The sequence below is a fragment of the Mauremys reevesii genome, linkage group 10 (genome assembly GCF_016161935.1).
Source record: "Mauremys reevesii isolate NIE-2019 linkage group 10, ASM1616193v1, whole genome shotgun sequence".
Taxonomy (NCBI): Eukaryota; Metazoa; Chordata; order Testudines; family Geoemydidae; genus Mauremys; species Mauremys reevesii.
The window spans coordinates 47,639,769-47,655,189 of record NC_052632.1 but is presented as its reverse complement, the minus strand read 5'-3'; the positions used below and the strand labels follow the sequence as shown (position 1 = coordinate 47,655,189).

The window sequence follows — 15,421 nt, the reverse complement described above, 5'->3', positions numbered from 1 at the left end:
AGTTGAAGCCAAAGTTCTGTCTTAGTTACACATGTAGAAAAACTAATTGATATCTCTCTTTGTTTATCAAAGTTTGAAATATCCCATCAAGCTTTGTTGACTCAATAACTACTTGTTCTTCTTCGAGTGATGGTCCCTGTTGTATTCCACTGTGGGTTACACATGCACCCACAGTCGGAGAATTTGAAAGAAGTGTCCGTTGATCTACACATGCACGCTGATTCACCTTGTGCTTCTGTTTGAGGTGATAAAAGTCACGGCAGACTGACCGCATCTCCAGTTCTTTCTGACCACCACGTGGTCTGGGTTGGAACCTCCAGTGTTGTCATCTCTGATGCAGCTCTAATACCTTTAATTGTACATAGTTTTCAGTTTTAGTTGTAGTTTTAACAGTTCAGAATAGAGGTCAGCAACTTCCCCCAGCCCCACGCCCCCTATACCTCATTTAGCATTTCAAACTGCACCTCCTGCCTGCAATCCTTCTTCTCAGTCAGCGATGACCGCCAATGCTGTCTCTACAGCCTGGAAGAAGCTCTCATTGCAGCTAGGTGCAGTGTTTGTCAGTCTTTTTCCCAGCTATAGCAGAGAAGATCAAGCATTTTTGTCTCCAGAAGTATCTCCTGGAGAAGGCCATGAGACCCAGGCTGGAGAATCCCCCATACATCTGCCAGAATCAGTAAGGAGTGCGCCTCCTGCTGCTACTACATCTAACTCCGGTAATGGCGGAGCCACCCCCACAGAGCTTATGTCAGGGGCCTATACAGGAGATTAGGAAGCACTCCCATAAGCATGGGATTAAATTTTCCTCCAAATCTTACCTTAAAGAAACATTCCTTCTACCAGATCAGCCCAAGGGGACAACATATGTTCTATATTCCACAGGCACAAGAAGACCTGTAAACAGTGAGAACACTGGTTCCAGGCAGTGGACCACTTGGTATCACCATCTCTAGCACCTCACAAAACATGAGACCCTCCGGCACCAGTAAAGCACCAGTACTGGCAGCCAAAAATGAGTGTAGTGTCCCTTCTGCCAGGGAGATCCTGATCTGTGGCTGCACCCCAAAATGTCTTTGCTTTACTGGACCCAGCGTCTCCTCCTCCATCAGGTCCTTCCACCTCCAGGGAACTCAGATCTCTGCCATAAGACATGCCTGTGGTACAGGGGCTGTCGCCCCCTCACATGTATGCTATACACTTCTGGAATGGTACTGCCTTTGGAACCAGTCCTCTTTTTTTCTTTTTTGGATGAATCTGAATTTGCGGAAGAATCGCCTTTCCCATACCACTCCTATGCACCACCATGGTAGCAACTGTCTTCTCACCTTCCCTGGAGCCGATGGTGCCCCATGCCATGGGAACCCCACAACGTCCCACAGCATAAAGGTGTGATTCTAGAAGCTGCAGGGATTTCCCTAATCCTGGACTACATTCTGTCCCTAAAGATACCGGGTCTCACTCTCAGCTGCTTGCAAGTCTATCTAGTGGCAATTAGTGTGTTCCATCCTCCAACAGAGGGTTACTCAGTTTTTACATACCCACTAACTGATAGATTTTAGAAAGGCCTCATCAGAACCTTCCCACTCTACAAATGATCACACCTCAGTGGGACCTGAATCTAGTATTTTCAGTATTAACAAAATCCCCCTTTGAGCCAGTGCCGTCCTGCTCCATGTTCCTCCTCTCCATGAAGGTCACCTGCCTTGTTGCCATCACTTAACCGAGAAGGGTTCGTGAACTAAGGACTATGATGGTGGACCTGCCATTTATAATATTCTTCAAGGATAAAGTCTCTGCACCTACTCCTGAAATTTTATTTTTTACCAAAGGTGGTCTCCCAGTTTCGTATTAACCAATCCATTCACCTACCTGTTTTCTTCCCACACACCCATAGACTCTACGTCTCCCCTCAGTGTCTGACAGGCTTTGACCTTTTACCTACAGAGAACAAAAACAATCAGGAAGTCCCCTTGACTGTTTGTTGTGGTAGCAGAGAGAATTAGGGGACAGGCCATCTCCACCCAGAGAATCTCCAAATGGATTTCTGCTGCCAGCTGTCAAATCTGCCTCCCCCCCCCCCCCCCAAGAGGATACAAACTCACTCCACTAGAGCTGAAGGAACGACCACGGCATCCCTTCAAGATATGCCTCTCATAGACATATGTAGAGCAGCCACATGGAGTGTTCTGTCCACACGTTTGCCACACACTACACCTTGGTGCAGGACTTGGTGGCAGATGACTCCTTTCACATGGTGGTTCTCCACACGACCCTTCTGACCTCATCCTCACACCCTCCTCCTACATAGGTACTGCTTGTCAGTCACCCACAGTGGAATACAATAGGGACCATCACTTGAAGAAGAGGAGGAGGTTACTTACCTCTAACTGGAGGTTCTTTGAGATGGGTGGTCACCATCTGTATTCCACTTCATCTCCAGGAACCTCCAGTAACAGGTAGGTAACCTCATACCAAACCATGATAGATGAATAGTTAGTAAAACATTTCCTTTGGGAGTGAGCTTCCTCCCCATAAAGCTGGTAAAAGAATGAGTATTCCTGACACAAAACATTATTGGAGTAGTTCCTAGAGGCTCTAAAAGAGATCAGGGCCCCATTGTGCTAGACCTTCTACAAACACGCAGTGAGATTAGGCCTGCCACAAACTGCCTAAGTGTAGATAGACATTCCAAGTATGGGGGAGTAGGGAAAGCAGAAGCATGTAGAGGTGAGGTGACTTGCCCAGAGTCTCACAGCAGGTCGGTAGCAGATTCAGGAATAGAACCCAGGTCTCCTGATTCCGAGTCTAATGCCCTGTCAGTTGGACCAAGCTGCTTCAATGCTGCGGAGACCTGGAAGATGACCTTAAAGTATTAATTTCTAGTTTAGGGAAATTAAACATAGTGTACATAGTTCGGTGGAGCTTTTCCCTCATTGAAGTCTAACTTTAAGCTGCCTGCATTTAGAATAATATACATTTTCAATACATTGTATATACACCAAAGATGAGGGAGGTATATATGGTTTGCAGGTAGTTTTGGCATGAAGAACTTTAGACTGATTTGAAACTTAAGAATGGTCATACTGGGTCAGACCAAAGGTCCATCTAGTCCAGTATCCTGTCTTCCGACAGTGGCCAATGCCAGGTGCTTCAGAGGGAATGAACAAAACAGGTAATCAAGTGATCCATCCCATTGCACATTCCCAGCTTCTTGCTGCGGTGTTTTGGTAAAGAGCTGTTGTTTTGTTTCTGGTGTCTTTAATAGATACATTATTCATCAACAGAGCTTAGGGAGAAATTTTTCATGACTGGGTGGTCAAAATACTATGTAACACGTTTCCTTTCTCTTCCCCTCTCCCCCCTCCAGATGCAGTCAGACTACTTCTTGCCAAAACCAAGGAGATTGCGGAACAGGCACCTGCGGAAGCCATTGGTGGTACAGGTCAGAGAAATTGACTGAGTCTGGAGTTTGTTTGCTGAGTAGACAGTCAGTGAGGTTTTCCTAAAAATAATAAGAACGAGAAGTACTTGTGGCACCTTAGAGACTAACAAAGTTATTTGAGCATAAGCTTTTATGGGCTAAAACCCACTTCATTGGATGCATTCAGTGGAAAATACAGTAGGAAGATATATACACACTGTAACAAGAGTAATTAATTAAGGTGAGCTATTAGGTGAGCTATTATCATTGGCCAAACCGGACAGTCTCTATTGCAAAAGAATAAATGGACACAAATCAGGTATCAAGAATTATAACATTCAAAAACCAGTGAGAGAACACTTCAACCTCTCTGGTCACTCAGTTACAGATCTCAAAGTCGCAATACTCCAACAAAAAAAACTTCAAAAACAGACTCCAGCAAGAAACTGCAGAATTGGAATTAATTTGCAAACTAGACACCATTAAATTAGGCTTGAATAAAGACTGGGAGTGGATGGGTCATTATACAAATTAAAAACTGTTTCCCCATGCTAATTTTTCCCCTACTGTTACTCGCACCTTCTTGTCAACTGTTGGAAATGGGTCATCCTAATTATCACTACAAATGTTTTTTTTCTGCTGCTGCTAATAGCTCACCTTAATTAATTACTCTCCTTACAGTTGGTATAGCAACACCCATTTTTTTCATGTTCTCTCTGCGTATATATATATGTTCCTACTGTATTTTCCACTGAATGCATCCAATGAAGTGGGTTTTAGCCCATAAAAGCTTATGCTCAAATAACTTTGTTAGTCTCTAAGGTGCCACAAGTACTCCTCGTTCTTTTTGCTGATACAGACTAACATGGCTACCACTCTGAAACCTTAAAAATAAGAGTTTAGCTTCCTCTGTCATGTCCTCTGGGGACATAAAACTGAAGAATCATAGGGAACAAGGATTCTTCTTTGAATAGTGTCCCTCTGGGTGCTCCACCGTAGATGTGTATGCGTCCCTGTGTTTCTGATTGGAGATCTTCGGTAGTAGTATCCGTTTGGCCCACACATGCGCTCTCTCCTCGTGCTCTGCCTCTAGGCTAATTAATGATGAGCGGCGAGCTGCCTTTACTTCCTTCTCAACCACCCCTGGCTAGAGAGAGCACGATTAGCAGTCCGTTCACAGATACTTTAGATCTTTAGAAATCCTTTATCTTAGTCATTCTTAAACTGTCTACACTGCGTACCTTACAGTGGCTAAGGTACCCAGGGTACGTCTACAATACGGGATTATTCTGATTTTACATAAACCGGTTTAGTAAAACAGATTGTATAAAATCGAGTGCACGTGGCCACACTAAGCACATTAATTCGGTGGTGTGCGTCCACAGTCTGAGGCTAGCATCGATTTCTGGAGCGTTGCACTGTGGGTAGCTATTCCGTAGCTATCCCATAGTTCCCGCAGTCTCCCCCGCCCCTTGGAATTCTGGGTTGAGATCCCAGTGTCTGATGGGGCAAAAATCATTGTCGCGGGTGGTTCTGGGTAAATGTCGTCAGTCACTCTTTCCTCCGGGAAAGCAACGGCAGGCAATCATTTTGTGCCCTTTTTCCCTGGATTGCCCTGGCAGACGCCATAGCATGGCAACCATGGAGCCTGTTTTGCCTTTTGTCACTGTCACCGTATGTGTACTAGATGCTGCTGACAGAGGCGATTCAGCAGCGCTACACAGCAGCATTAATTTGCTTTTGCATGATAGCAGAGATGGTTATCAGCCGTTCTGTACCATCCTGCTTCCATTGTAAATTGACAATGAGATGATGGTTACCAGTCCTTCTGTACTGTACTTTCTGCTGCTATCATGGGTGCCCCGTGTCAGATCCCGCAGAAATGATGAGCTGCATGCCATTCACAGGGGGTGCCCCTGCAACAACCCCACCTGTTGCTTCCCTCCTCCCCCAGCCTTCCTGGGCTACTGTTGCAGTGTCCCCCCATTTGTGTGATGAAGTAATAAAGAATGCAGGAATAAGAAACAGTGACTTGTTAGTGAGATAAAATGAGGGGAAGGCAGCCTCCAGCTGCTATGATAGTCCAGGCAGAACAGAATCTTTTCTTTATACATGAAGGGCGGGGGCTGATGGAGCTCAGCCCCCTGTTGCTATGATGAAGACGGTTACCAGCCGTTCTGTACCATCTACTGGGAAGTAGTAGCACTCATGGGCTGATGATGAGGACGGATACTAGTCCTTCTGTACTGTACCATCTGCCACAAGGCTGATGATGACGATGGATATCAGTCATATTGTACCATCAGCCACCAAGGAGGGGGGGCGAGGATGCTACAGTTCACTGCCGCAGCATTGCGTCTACCAGCAGCATTCAGTACACATAGGGTGACATTTAAAAGAGTCAAGAGACTATTATTTTCCCTTTTCCTTCTGGGGGTGGGAGTGGGGGGTAAATTGACGAGCTATGCCCTGAACCACCCCAGACAATGTGTTTGACCCTACTGGCATTAGGAGCTCAGCAAAGAATGCAAATGCTTTTCAGAGACTGCAGGAACTGTGGGATAGCTTGAGTCCTCAGTCCCCCCCTCCCTCCCTCCCTCCATGAGCGTCCATTTGATTCTTTGGCTTTCCGTTACGCTTGTCACGCAGCAGTGTGCTGAGTCCCTGCTGTGGCCTCTATCTGGAGATTTTTAAAAAATGCTTTGGAATTTCGTCTTCTGTAACGGAGCTCTGATAGAACAGATTTGTCTGCCCATACAGTGATCACATCCGTACGGTCCATGCTGGAGCTCTTTTTGGATTTGGGACTGCATTGCCACCCGTGCTGATCGGAGCTCCACGCTGGGCAAACAGGAAGTGATATTCAAAAGTTCGCGGGGCTTTTCCTGTCTACCTGGCCACTGCATCCGAGTTCAGATTGCTGTCCAGAGCGGTCACAGTGGTGCACTGTGGGATACCGCCCAGAGGCCAATACCGTCAATTTGCGGCCACACTAACCCTAATCCGATATGGTAATACCGATATTAGCACTACTCCCCTCGTTGGGGAGGAGTACAGAAACCGGTTTAAAGAGCCCTTTATATCGATATAATGGGCCTCTTAGTGTGGACGGGTGCAGCGTTAAATCAGTTTAATGCTCCTAAAATCGGTTTAAACGCGTAGTGTAGACCAGGCCACAGTGTAGCTGCTCTTTGCCAGTAGATCTCTCCTGCCAGCAAAATAAAGCCACCCCCCATGAGAAGCAGAAGCGCTTTTTGTCAGTTGGGGATGGGGGGGGGGGTTGTTTTTTTGGTTTTTTTTCACACCCGAACCAACAGAAGTGTAACGACAAAAGTGCAGCATAGACATAGCGTTAGTGTTTTTGTGTGCGTTTTCTTCTTAGGTGATAGGGTCCATTGCTATTCTTTTACCTTCCACCCCCCCCCAAAGTTTTTACTTTATTTTTCCCCCCTTTCTGGGGATTGCCCCATCAAGGGGCATGCCCAGCTCCCTGAGGTTGAAGCGGTGCCTCTCCTGTAAGGAGTCCATACTTGTAACAGATGGATAGTCCCACTGCATATGGTGAGTCAGGGAGGCCCATATTCCCCAAAAGTGTGCTTTGTGCCAGCAACTGAAAGCCAGATCCTGGAAAAACTGGGAAATAAAGCTAAAACTACTTCTGATGGAGGGAGCTCTGCAACCAGCAGTTGACCTGGGTCCTGAGTCTCCTCAGCAATGAGAGCCATCACTGCAGCCTTCTACCTCCAAAGTGGGTGAACTGAGGAAGAAACCTTCAGATTCCCTGTGAAACATCTCCAAAAAGAGAGCCACAAGCCCTCTCACAGTAAGTCCCTAACCAGCTAGAGGAGATCCCCATCACATTCGGTCACTTTGGTACCGATGGCTCCTAAACATGATACCCACAAGTCGTGTGGGTCATCCAGTGAGGACACCTGGAGTAAGCCTAAGGACACCTGGAGTAAGCCTAAGGACCCTCTGGGCACAGGTGCTGAGGTAGTGGTACTGCCTGTCAGACAGAAGCACAGACCGTACTGCCTGTGGGAAGTCGGCACCGATATGGAAACCCTCAGTACCAAAACCAACTAAACCTCATTGGACCGCTCATCTTGGTCAAGATTGCCAATTGCTTCGGTACTGACAAGTCAGCACTGGCAAGCCCTGACAGTACTGATGATCATGGCACTGCAGGAGTTCAGATTTTCTAAGAACCTTGTGATATCTGAAACCCCAGAGTTTCCTTTACTCGGTACTGGATGCATCTCAAACCCTGAATCACCACCAGTACTGAGCAGTTTGCCTCCAGTCTTCTTATCTGTGCCTCCAATTGATAGCGGTTCTCTCACTCAGATTATGCTCCCTCCCACCATCAGCTCAGACCTTCCCAGGCACATTTTCACTCTGGATCCCAATCCCATGATATGACCAGCCATGGGCTCTGCCACCCATGCCCTTTCTACTGCCACAGTGGCCACACCAGGCCTCCCAGGCATCCAGGGTCACTGTAGAACTCTGTACCTCAAAGTAGTGCCCTGTTATCCCCATATTCATCATTCATATATGATGTTGATGTTTCATACAAGCATGCCATATAATATATCATAGAAAAAATCATGATCTGATGAAAATATGTATATCAGTGTGTATGATCTTTTGAGATTTTGCTGTATAGTGGTTATTGAAATATGTTGCAAATTTGGGTAAATTAGTTCTCCAGTGGCAACAAAGGAGGTGATCCAAACCCACACGGGTGTTAAAAGACCATTAATCAGCAGGGGAGTTGTAAACAAGGGATTTAAAATTGTATGAGAGAAGCATCACACAATGGGGATTGCTCAACCCTGTAACTCAGCAAGGCCCATCAGACATGCCTGGGCTAGTATTTTTTCCAGGGGTCCTTGTGATGCCACTGTTCACCTTTTTCTTCTCCCACCTATGCTGAAGGGAAGAAGAATGCTGGGAAGACAAAGACTTGAACTGAGGAAACTGGTCCAAGGCTTAAAGGGAAAGCCTGTGTATTAAGGACTGTAACATACTTGCAACATCCAGTGGGGTGAGAGAAACTGTTTGATCCAAATATTGCTCAGGATTTAGACTGTGCTACTCCAACCTGCTTACTTTTTATTTTCTTTAGTAACTATCTCTGAACTTTTAACCCTACCACTTATAATCACTTAATCTATCTTTCTGTAGTTAATAAATCTGTTTTATATTTTACCTAAAACAGTGTTTTTTGGTTGAATGTCTGGGAAATCTTCACTCAGGTTACGAAGGCTAGTGTGAGCCCTCTCCACACAGAGAGGGTGGACTGGGTAATGAACTTATACTGGTCAGACTTCTGACCAGGGCAAGACAATATAGTTCTGGGGGCAAGGCTGGGGGCTTGGCAGATTTGCTGGTGCCTTTCTCTGTGATATTCATGAGTGGCTCAGGGAACATTCATGCAATTCATCTGGGTGTGGGGCTCCACATGCTGTTGTACTGAGTGATAACCTCACCTGGAGGGGTTTGCTGCTTGTCACTAGCAAAGCATTGTGAGAGACAGCCCAGGCTGGAGAGTTCAGGGGGCACAGCAGTACCCAGTTCCAGATTATACCCTGGGATCCCATCACAGTCACCCACTGGGAATCCGTGAGGTGCTCTCCTTTTGTCTCTGCAGTTAGAGCCTCAGCACCTCCTGAGGAAATATCCGAACAACAGGAGATTGAGCTAAAAGAGGAGACCACACCATCAACTTCCTCCTCTCCAGATGAGGCAGTGATGTCGCCTCCTCCTTCCTTGGCAGACAATTTTAGGTGCTTTCAGGATCTTACAAAGAGGGTGCAGATACATTACATATCCCTCTCAAGAAGGTGAGACACACCCACCATAAGCTGCTGAACATTTTACATACACCCTCCTCCTCAAAGATCTCCCTCCTGGTTGACGAGGCACTTTTGGATCCAGACAAACTCATGTGGCAAACACCAGCATCGGCCAAACAAATGTGCAAATGGGCCAACAAGAAGTATTATGTCCTCTTCTCCCACCCGCCACCTAATTGCATCATGGTGAATTCGGTGAACTCCCATGGCCACTAGCACTACTCAAAACCCACCCCTTATGATAGGGATCGGAAGAGACTTGACTGGTTTGGGAGGAAGGCCTATTCTTCTGCAACTTTGCAATCTTGAGTTGCAAACTACCAAGCCTTAGCGGCCACATATGACTGCACAAGTTACGCAAAGCTTAACGCCTTTATCAATCACCTGACGGAGTCACACAGAGACCTGTTTCAGGCCATCATACAGAAACATCACTCCAGACCGCATTAGATTCTGTGGAAACTGCAGCCTGTTCGATCTTGACGGTAGTCGTGATGCAACAAGTGTCGTGGCTGCATCTTTTGAGACTGCTGAAAGAGATTCAGATGATGGTCGAGGACCTCCCCTTCAAAGGCCTGAAATTGTTTGTTTGTGGACAAGACCAGTGCCACACTCCACACTCTGAAATACTCCACAGTCACACTTCAGTTGCTGGGGATCTATATGCCCAGACAAAAAAGGAAACTTAGTCCTCAGCCATCACAGAAGTCACGTCCGCCCAATTACCCATCACAGTGCTACAGCCACAAACCATCAGGTGCAAACCATCAGGCCTCCATGTCACAGCCTTCCACCTCAAAACACCAATTTTGATGCCACACTCTACAACACCAGTTCTTTCGACCTCTCACATCCCTTTGGATGCTGTCTGGCTCTGTTCCATCAGAACTGGGAACACAACATTCAACAGATGGGTTTTGGAAATTATCTCCCATGGGTATTCTGTCCACTTCACCTTCCTCCATCCTCTCTACTCTTCCTCTCTGTCTCTCTTCAGGGATCCTTCTCACAAGAGACTATTAAGACAGGAAATAAATCACCCATCTCTAAGAGCCATAGAACCTGTTCACGCACATCTCTGAGGCAAAGGATTTTATTCCTGATATTTCCTGATCCCCAAGAAAAAGGGAGGTTGGGGACCCATACTGGACCTTAGAGCATTGAAGAAATATGTGAAGGCTAAAAAAATTCTAGATGGTCACACTACCAGTGATTATTCCATCTGTGGAATAAGGAGATTGGTTCTCAGCTCTCAACCTTCAGGATGCCTATTTCCACATATCGATTCTATCATCTCCCAGACAATTCCTCTGGCTTACCCTAGGTCAGGATCATTACCAGTATAGAGTACCCCTTTTGGCCTCTGTTGGGTCCCAGAGTATTCTTCACAGAAGCGGCTCACCTATGCACCTTGGGGATCATGATCTACCCATACTTGGATGACTGTCTCTTCAGGGCCCGCTCCTTCAGGACACCCTATGGCCCACCCACAGGACAATGGGGTTATTCATGAAGCTAGGACTACAAATCAACATCAAAAAGTCAACCTTAACTCTGGTACAGTACTTGGAGTTTATAGGGGCCGATCTCAGTGCACTGCATGTGAGTGCGCTCCTCTCACAACATGGATTTCACAGCCTGTCAACGCTCATAGAGACAGTTCAAACTAGTCCACAAACATCAGCCAGACATTGCCTCCAGCTTCTAGGACACATGGCAGCTGGCATGTTTGTAATATATCATGCCAGACTTCACATGTGATGTCTGTAGACAGGGTTTAGTTCGGTTTACAGGTGAAACAGACAGAAAGGTTAGACAAACCTCTCTCGATGCCTTCCACGGTCAAACACTCCCTGGATTGGGGGAAAGACCCAACAAATGTTTGCATTGGTGTTCATGCAAAGTTCACACAACTTTCAATCCCGACATTACTTCTCACTGCAGCTGCATCCCTCATATGTTGGGGTGCAAATCTCAACAACCTCACAACTCGGCAAGTGGTCGTCCACGGAGGCGACTCTCCACATCAACCTCCGAACACTTGCTTTCACTGATCAGAGGTACAGACATGAAGGTTATGACAGACAACATCGTGTGCATATACTACCTAAATCGTCAGGGTGGTGCCAGATTGGCTTCCCTGTGTGCGGAAGCTCTGGAACTGGTGCATCTGCCACAATGTTCTAATATCAGCAGCCTGCCTACCTCCCAGGAATGCAGAATGCAACAGCGGACACTCTGAGTCACAAGTTCTCACATGACCACAAATGGGAACTGAACCTAGCAGTACTCCACAGCATATTCTATCAATGGGAGACACCGACAATAGACTTGTTTGCTACTTAACTGAACAGGAAGTGCCCACACTGCTGCTTCAGGATTGGCCTTAGAAAGCACTTGTTATGGGATGCTCTCCTTCTTCCATGGGACAAGGACCTTCTATATGCCTTTTCTCCATTCCCTCTGCTGTTGAAAGTCCTGTTAAAAATAAAAAGGGGAAAAAGCAAATGTCGTCCTGATTGCTCCCACCTGAGTGAGACAAACATGATACCTGTACCTGTCACAGCTTGCAGTGTGTCCACCAGTCTCTCTTCAACCCACTCCTTATCTCCTCTCACAGAACGAAGGATACATTCTCCATCCCAACATGCAGATATCCTAGCTCAAGGCTTGGCTTCTTCATGGTACCAACACACACAATGCGGCTGCTCCATGGCGGTACAGGAAGTGCTGCTACACAGTAGAAAATCAACTACCTATCATACTTACCTGCAGAAGCAAACTAGGTTTCAGGTTTGGGCAATTCCAGACAAATTACCCTGGCATCTTCTACCCTTCCCATGGTGTGTGTTGACCTCAAGAGGTCAGGCCAGTCGGTCCCTGAGTTCACTCAAAGTACACCTGGTGGCCACAGTGATTTTCTGTTAACAAGTAGAGGGATATTCAGTTTTCTCCCACCCAACTACAAAAAGATTACTCAAGGACATAGTGAACCTCATTCCCCAACCCAGGCATCCCACTGCAATGTGGGACATAAATCTAGTTTTAAAGAGTCTCACTAGATCGTGCTTTTGAGCCTATGGTCACTTGTTCACTCACATACCTGTCAATGAAGACAGCATTTCTGGTAGCCTTCACCTCAGCAAGGAGAACAGGGGAAATAGTGGCACTAATGGTGCACCACTCTTTTTTTATAATATTCTTTAAAAATGAGGTTACTCTTTGGCCCTATCCAAAGTTCATCCTCTGGGTGACCTTGTCTTTTTTCACATGAACCAACTGATTCACCTTCTGACCTTTTATATGCCACAGTGAGGCTATACTGCACATGCTAGATGTTAGGAGAGCTCTGGCCTTTTATCTGGACAGGATGAAGGCCTTTTGGAAATCTCCTAAGCTTTTCCTTTCCATTGCATAAAGGTCTAAAGACACAGCAATATCAGCCCAAAGACTCTCTCCAAATGGGTCTCAAACTTGTATTAAACACTCCTGTAATGTTTGCGATGTGGTACCTCCATCTGGAATCCACACACACTCCACAAGATTGGTTTCCTCCTTGGTTGCCTTCCTGTCCCTATCTTGGAAATCTGCAGAGCAGTGACTTGGGCATCTTCTCATACATTCGCAGAACACTGCGATTACTGTAGACTGTTTCTGACACCATCTTCAGCTTCGTAAGACTATCATCCATAACAAACTAGACTCCAAAGCCCCAACCTCCCATTGGGGATACTGCTCAGGAGCCACCTACAGTGCAGCACCCATAGAACACTACTCAAGAAGAGAAAGTTACTCACCTTGTGCAGTAACGATGGTTCTTCAAGATGTGTGTCCATATGGGTGCTGAACAACCTCCCTCCTCCTCTCTACTTGAGAATAGAGAAGGACCTGAGGGTTCACCCGTGCAGCGCTAATTAGCCTTGAGGCAGAGCACAGAGGGAGGGGGATAGAGAATATGCGCAGTCTGAACAGAGACTGGTACCAAAGGTTTCTGATTAGAAGTACAGGGACACATACACCCCTATAATGGAGCACCCATAGTGGGGATGGGACATCTCGAAGAACCCATCGTTACTGCACAAGGTAAGTAACTTTCTCTTTTGGCCTCTTTAATAACTAACCTGGTTAGATTCCTGCCTCAGCAACAGCAGCTGCAGTAACAGTGTAGTGTAGCCACATGGCAGGGAGGTTGGGAAAGCAAAAACATACTTGGTCTGGAAGAATGGAACAAATGGAATATTCTAACTGGGATTCTGCTTTATACCTCAGTCCTGCAGACTTTTATCTTTTGTGTCATTTGGAATCCTGCTGTCTCATTCCTTTATTGCAACAAGATCTTCAGTTTGTCTTTCCACTGACTGTTTTTGAAATGTCTACAGAATGCGGGGGAGGCAGATATACCAGAAAAAACAAACGCAATTCAAAGGGGCACTAATTTAAAAATGAAGGCTGGGAATTTCAGTGGGGTTGAAGGGAGCAAGGTGTCCAGTTCCTTCTGAATTTCACTGGTAGGTGGTTATCATTGGCTTCTCTAAAGCTCCCTGCAAATCCCAGCCAAAAAGGAAAATGTGATTATAAAAGCATAGATGGTGGGGGGAGGGGGAGACTCAGGGCTGATGTAACTGGCAGGAACAACAAAGTATAAGAAAATGGAAAAAATATTTGACATTTGTTTGAAAAAGTCTTATGAAATGCTAGCATGCGACCAGGGGCTCTTTAGTCCCCTTAGCTATATGTAAGGGACAAGAAGAGAGAGTCCATGCTCTGCCTTAGAGGTCTCCTGTGCCTAAGAAATTGCATTTGACGGGCCTCAGTGAGATGTTCTCTTCCATACAATTCCATCTTTTAAAATTTCTGAATGTAGTTTCCTTCATCATTCATTATCATTTAGTTAATAACCATGACAGAGGATCAAATCCCACACAAAAGCTTGTGCCCATGCTCAAAGCTGACACTACAGTGTAATACTCTAGGGTAGAGGTTCTCAAATTGTGGTCCATGAGTTCCATTCAGGTGGTCCGCCGATAATTCCCTCTAAGGCGCATTCCTGGGCGGCCTCACACAAGAGAATGAAGGGCCACCCACCTAATTAGTGGAGCTGTGCAGGCATGGTTCCACTAATTAGATGCCTGAACCCTGGAGAAGATGCACGTGTAAGGTGAGGTGGTGGCCTTGGGGGGAATAAGGGGTAGGTGGGAGGGAGCAGTGGGGTGAGAAGAGGGGATGAGAGGAATTTGGGATGTGCAGGGCTGCAGCGGGCAGAGAAAGAGGCGACTTTCCCCAGTTCCAGGGCTGCAGCTGCTGGGGAGAGATGGCCCTTCTTCCCAACCTCAGCTCTGTGGCTGCTATGGTGGGGGAGAGAGGGAAAGACCCCCTTCCTACGCAGCCTCAGCTCTGTGGCTGCCGTGGCGGAGGAGAGAGGGCACATCCATTGCATTAGAAAGGTATTTGTAGAACAAAAAAAAGCACTTTTATCCAAAGCACTTTACAATAGTTAGCTACCGGTACAAACAACATTTGGAAAGATGATTAAGTGGTCCGCCGAGACCCTAAGCAATTTTCAAGTGGTCCGTGAAAAAAGAAGTTTGAGAACCCCTGCTCTAGGGGACTTGGAGACTGCTGTACTAACAGTAAGACAGGAGCTGAGTTTGACTTCACATCTATCTCTGGATGGTAGTCTAGATGGAAGTTCAATGCCCTGGTACTTTGCAGAGAAAGAAGAGGCATGTAGCTTACATTTCCTCTCAGACAGAAGCAGAAAGGGTTCTTGCTGTGTCTGACTGGTGTGTGCACACAGTCTCAGCTGTACTGATTTCAACTCCTTATTCCATAAGGCATCACAACTGCAAAGGGCACTATATGAAACCAACTCACTTTGTGCTGTTTTTAAATTTGTTTTGGTCTGTTATCTCCCCCACACAGAGAACACTGCTCCCCAGGCCATCGGGAAATCCGTCCCAGCATGTCTGCTCCTTCTCCATTTTATCCAACTCTTCCATAACAGGTGCGTCTGCCCTTTCTGCGGTACAGAATGAAGATCCATAGTGGGGAAATATTAAGTTCTGAGCTGATGCTGCATTGGGATGAATCAGAAAGGCTCTCTTACCACTGTATGTGGTGAGGAGTAAGGGAATAATCT

General features: G+C 46.3%; 1 protein-coding gene and 1 long non-coding RNA gene across 8 annotated transcripts in view; one reads left to right on the top strand and one right to left on the bottom strand.

Moving 5' to 3' along the window:
* Positions 1-15,421, top strand: part of CRAMP1 (cramped chromatin regulator homolog 1) — a 117,702-nt gene that overhangs the window by 86,009 nt on the left and 16,272 nt on the right. For all 7 annotated transcript variants that reach the window (XR_005585658.1, XM_039492486.1, XM_039492485.1 and 4 more), the window contains 2 exons: positions 3,368-3,442; positions 15,205-15,286. Coding sequence is in view for 6 of the 7 variants with exons in the window: in XM_039492486.1 (XP_039348420.1) it covers positions 3,368-3,442; positions 15,205-15,286 (157 nt within the window). In the remaining variant the exon portion in view is untranslated. The remainder of the gene's footprint in view (positions 1-3,367; positions 3,443-15,204; positions 15,287-15,421) is intronic.
* Positions 11,735-12,188, bottom strand: LOC120373709. Its single transcript, XR_005585659.1, has 3 exons — positions 12,101-12,188; positions 11,840-12,015; positions 11,735-11,760 (listed from the first exon to the last, which is right to left on the bottom strand). It is a non-coding gene; the product is annotated as an uncharacterized LOC120373709 (long non-coding RNA).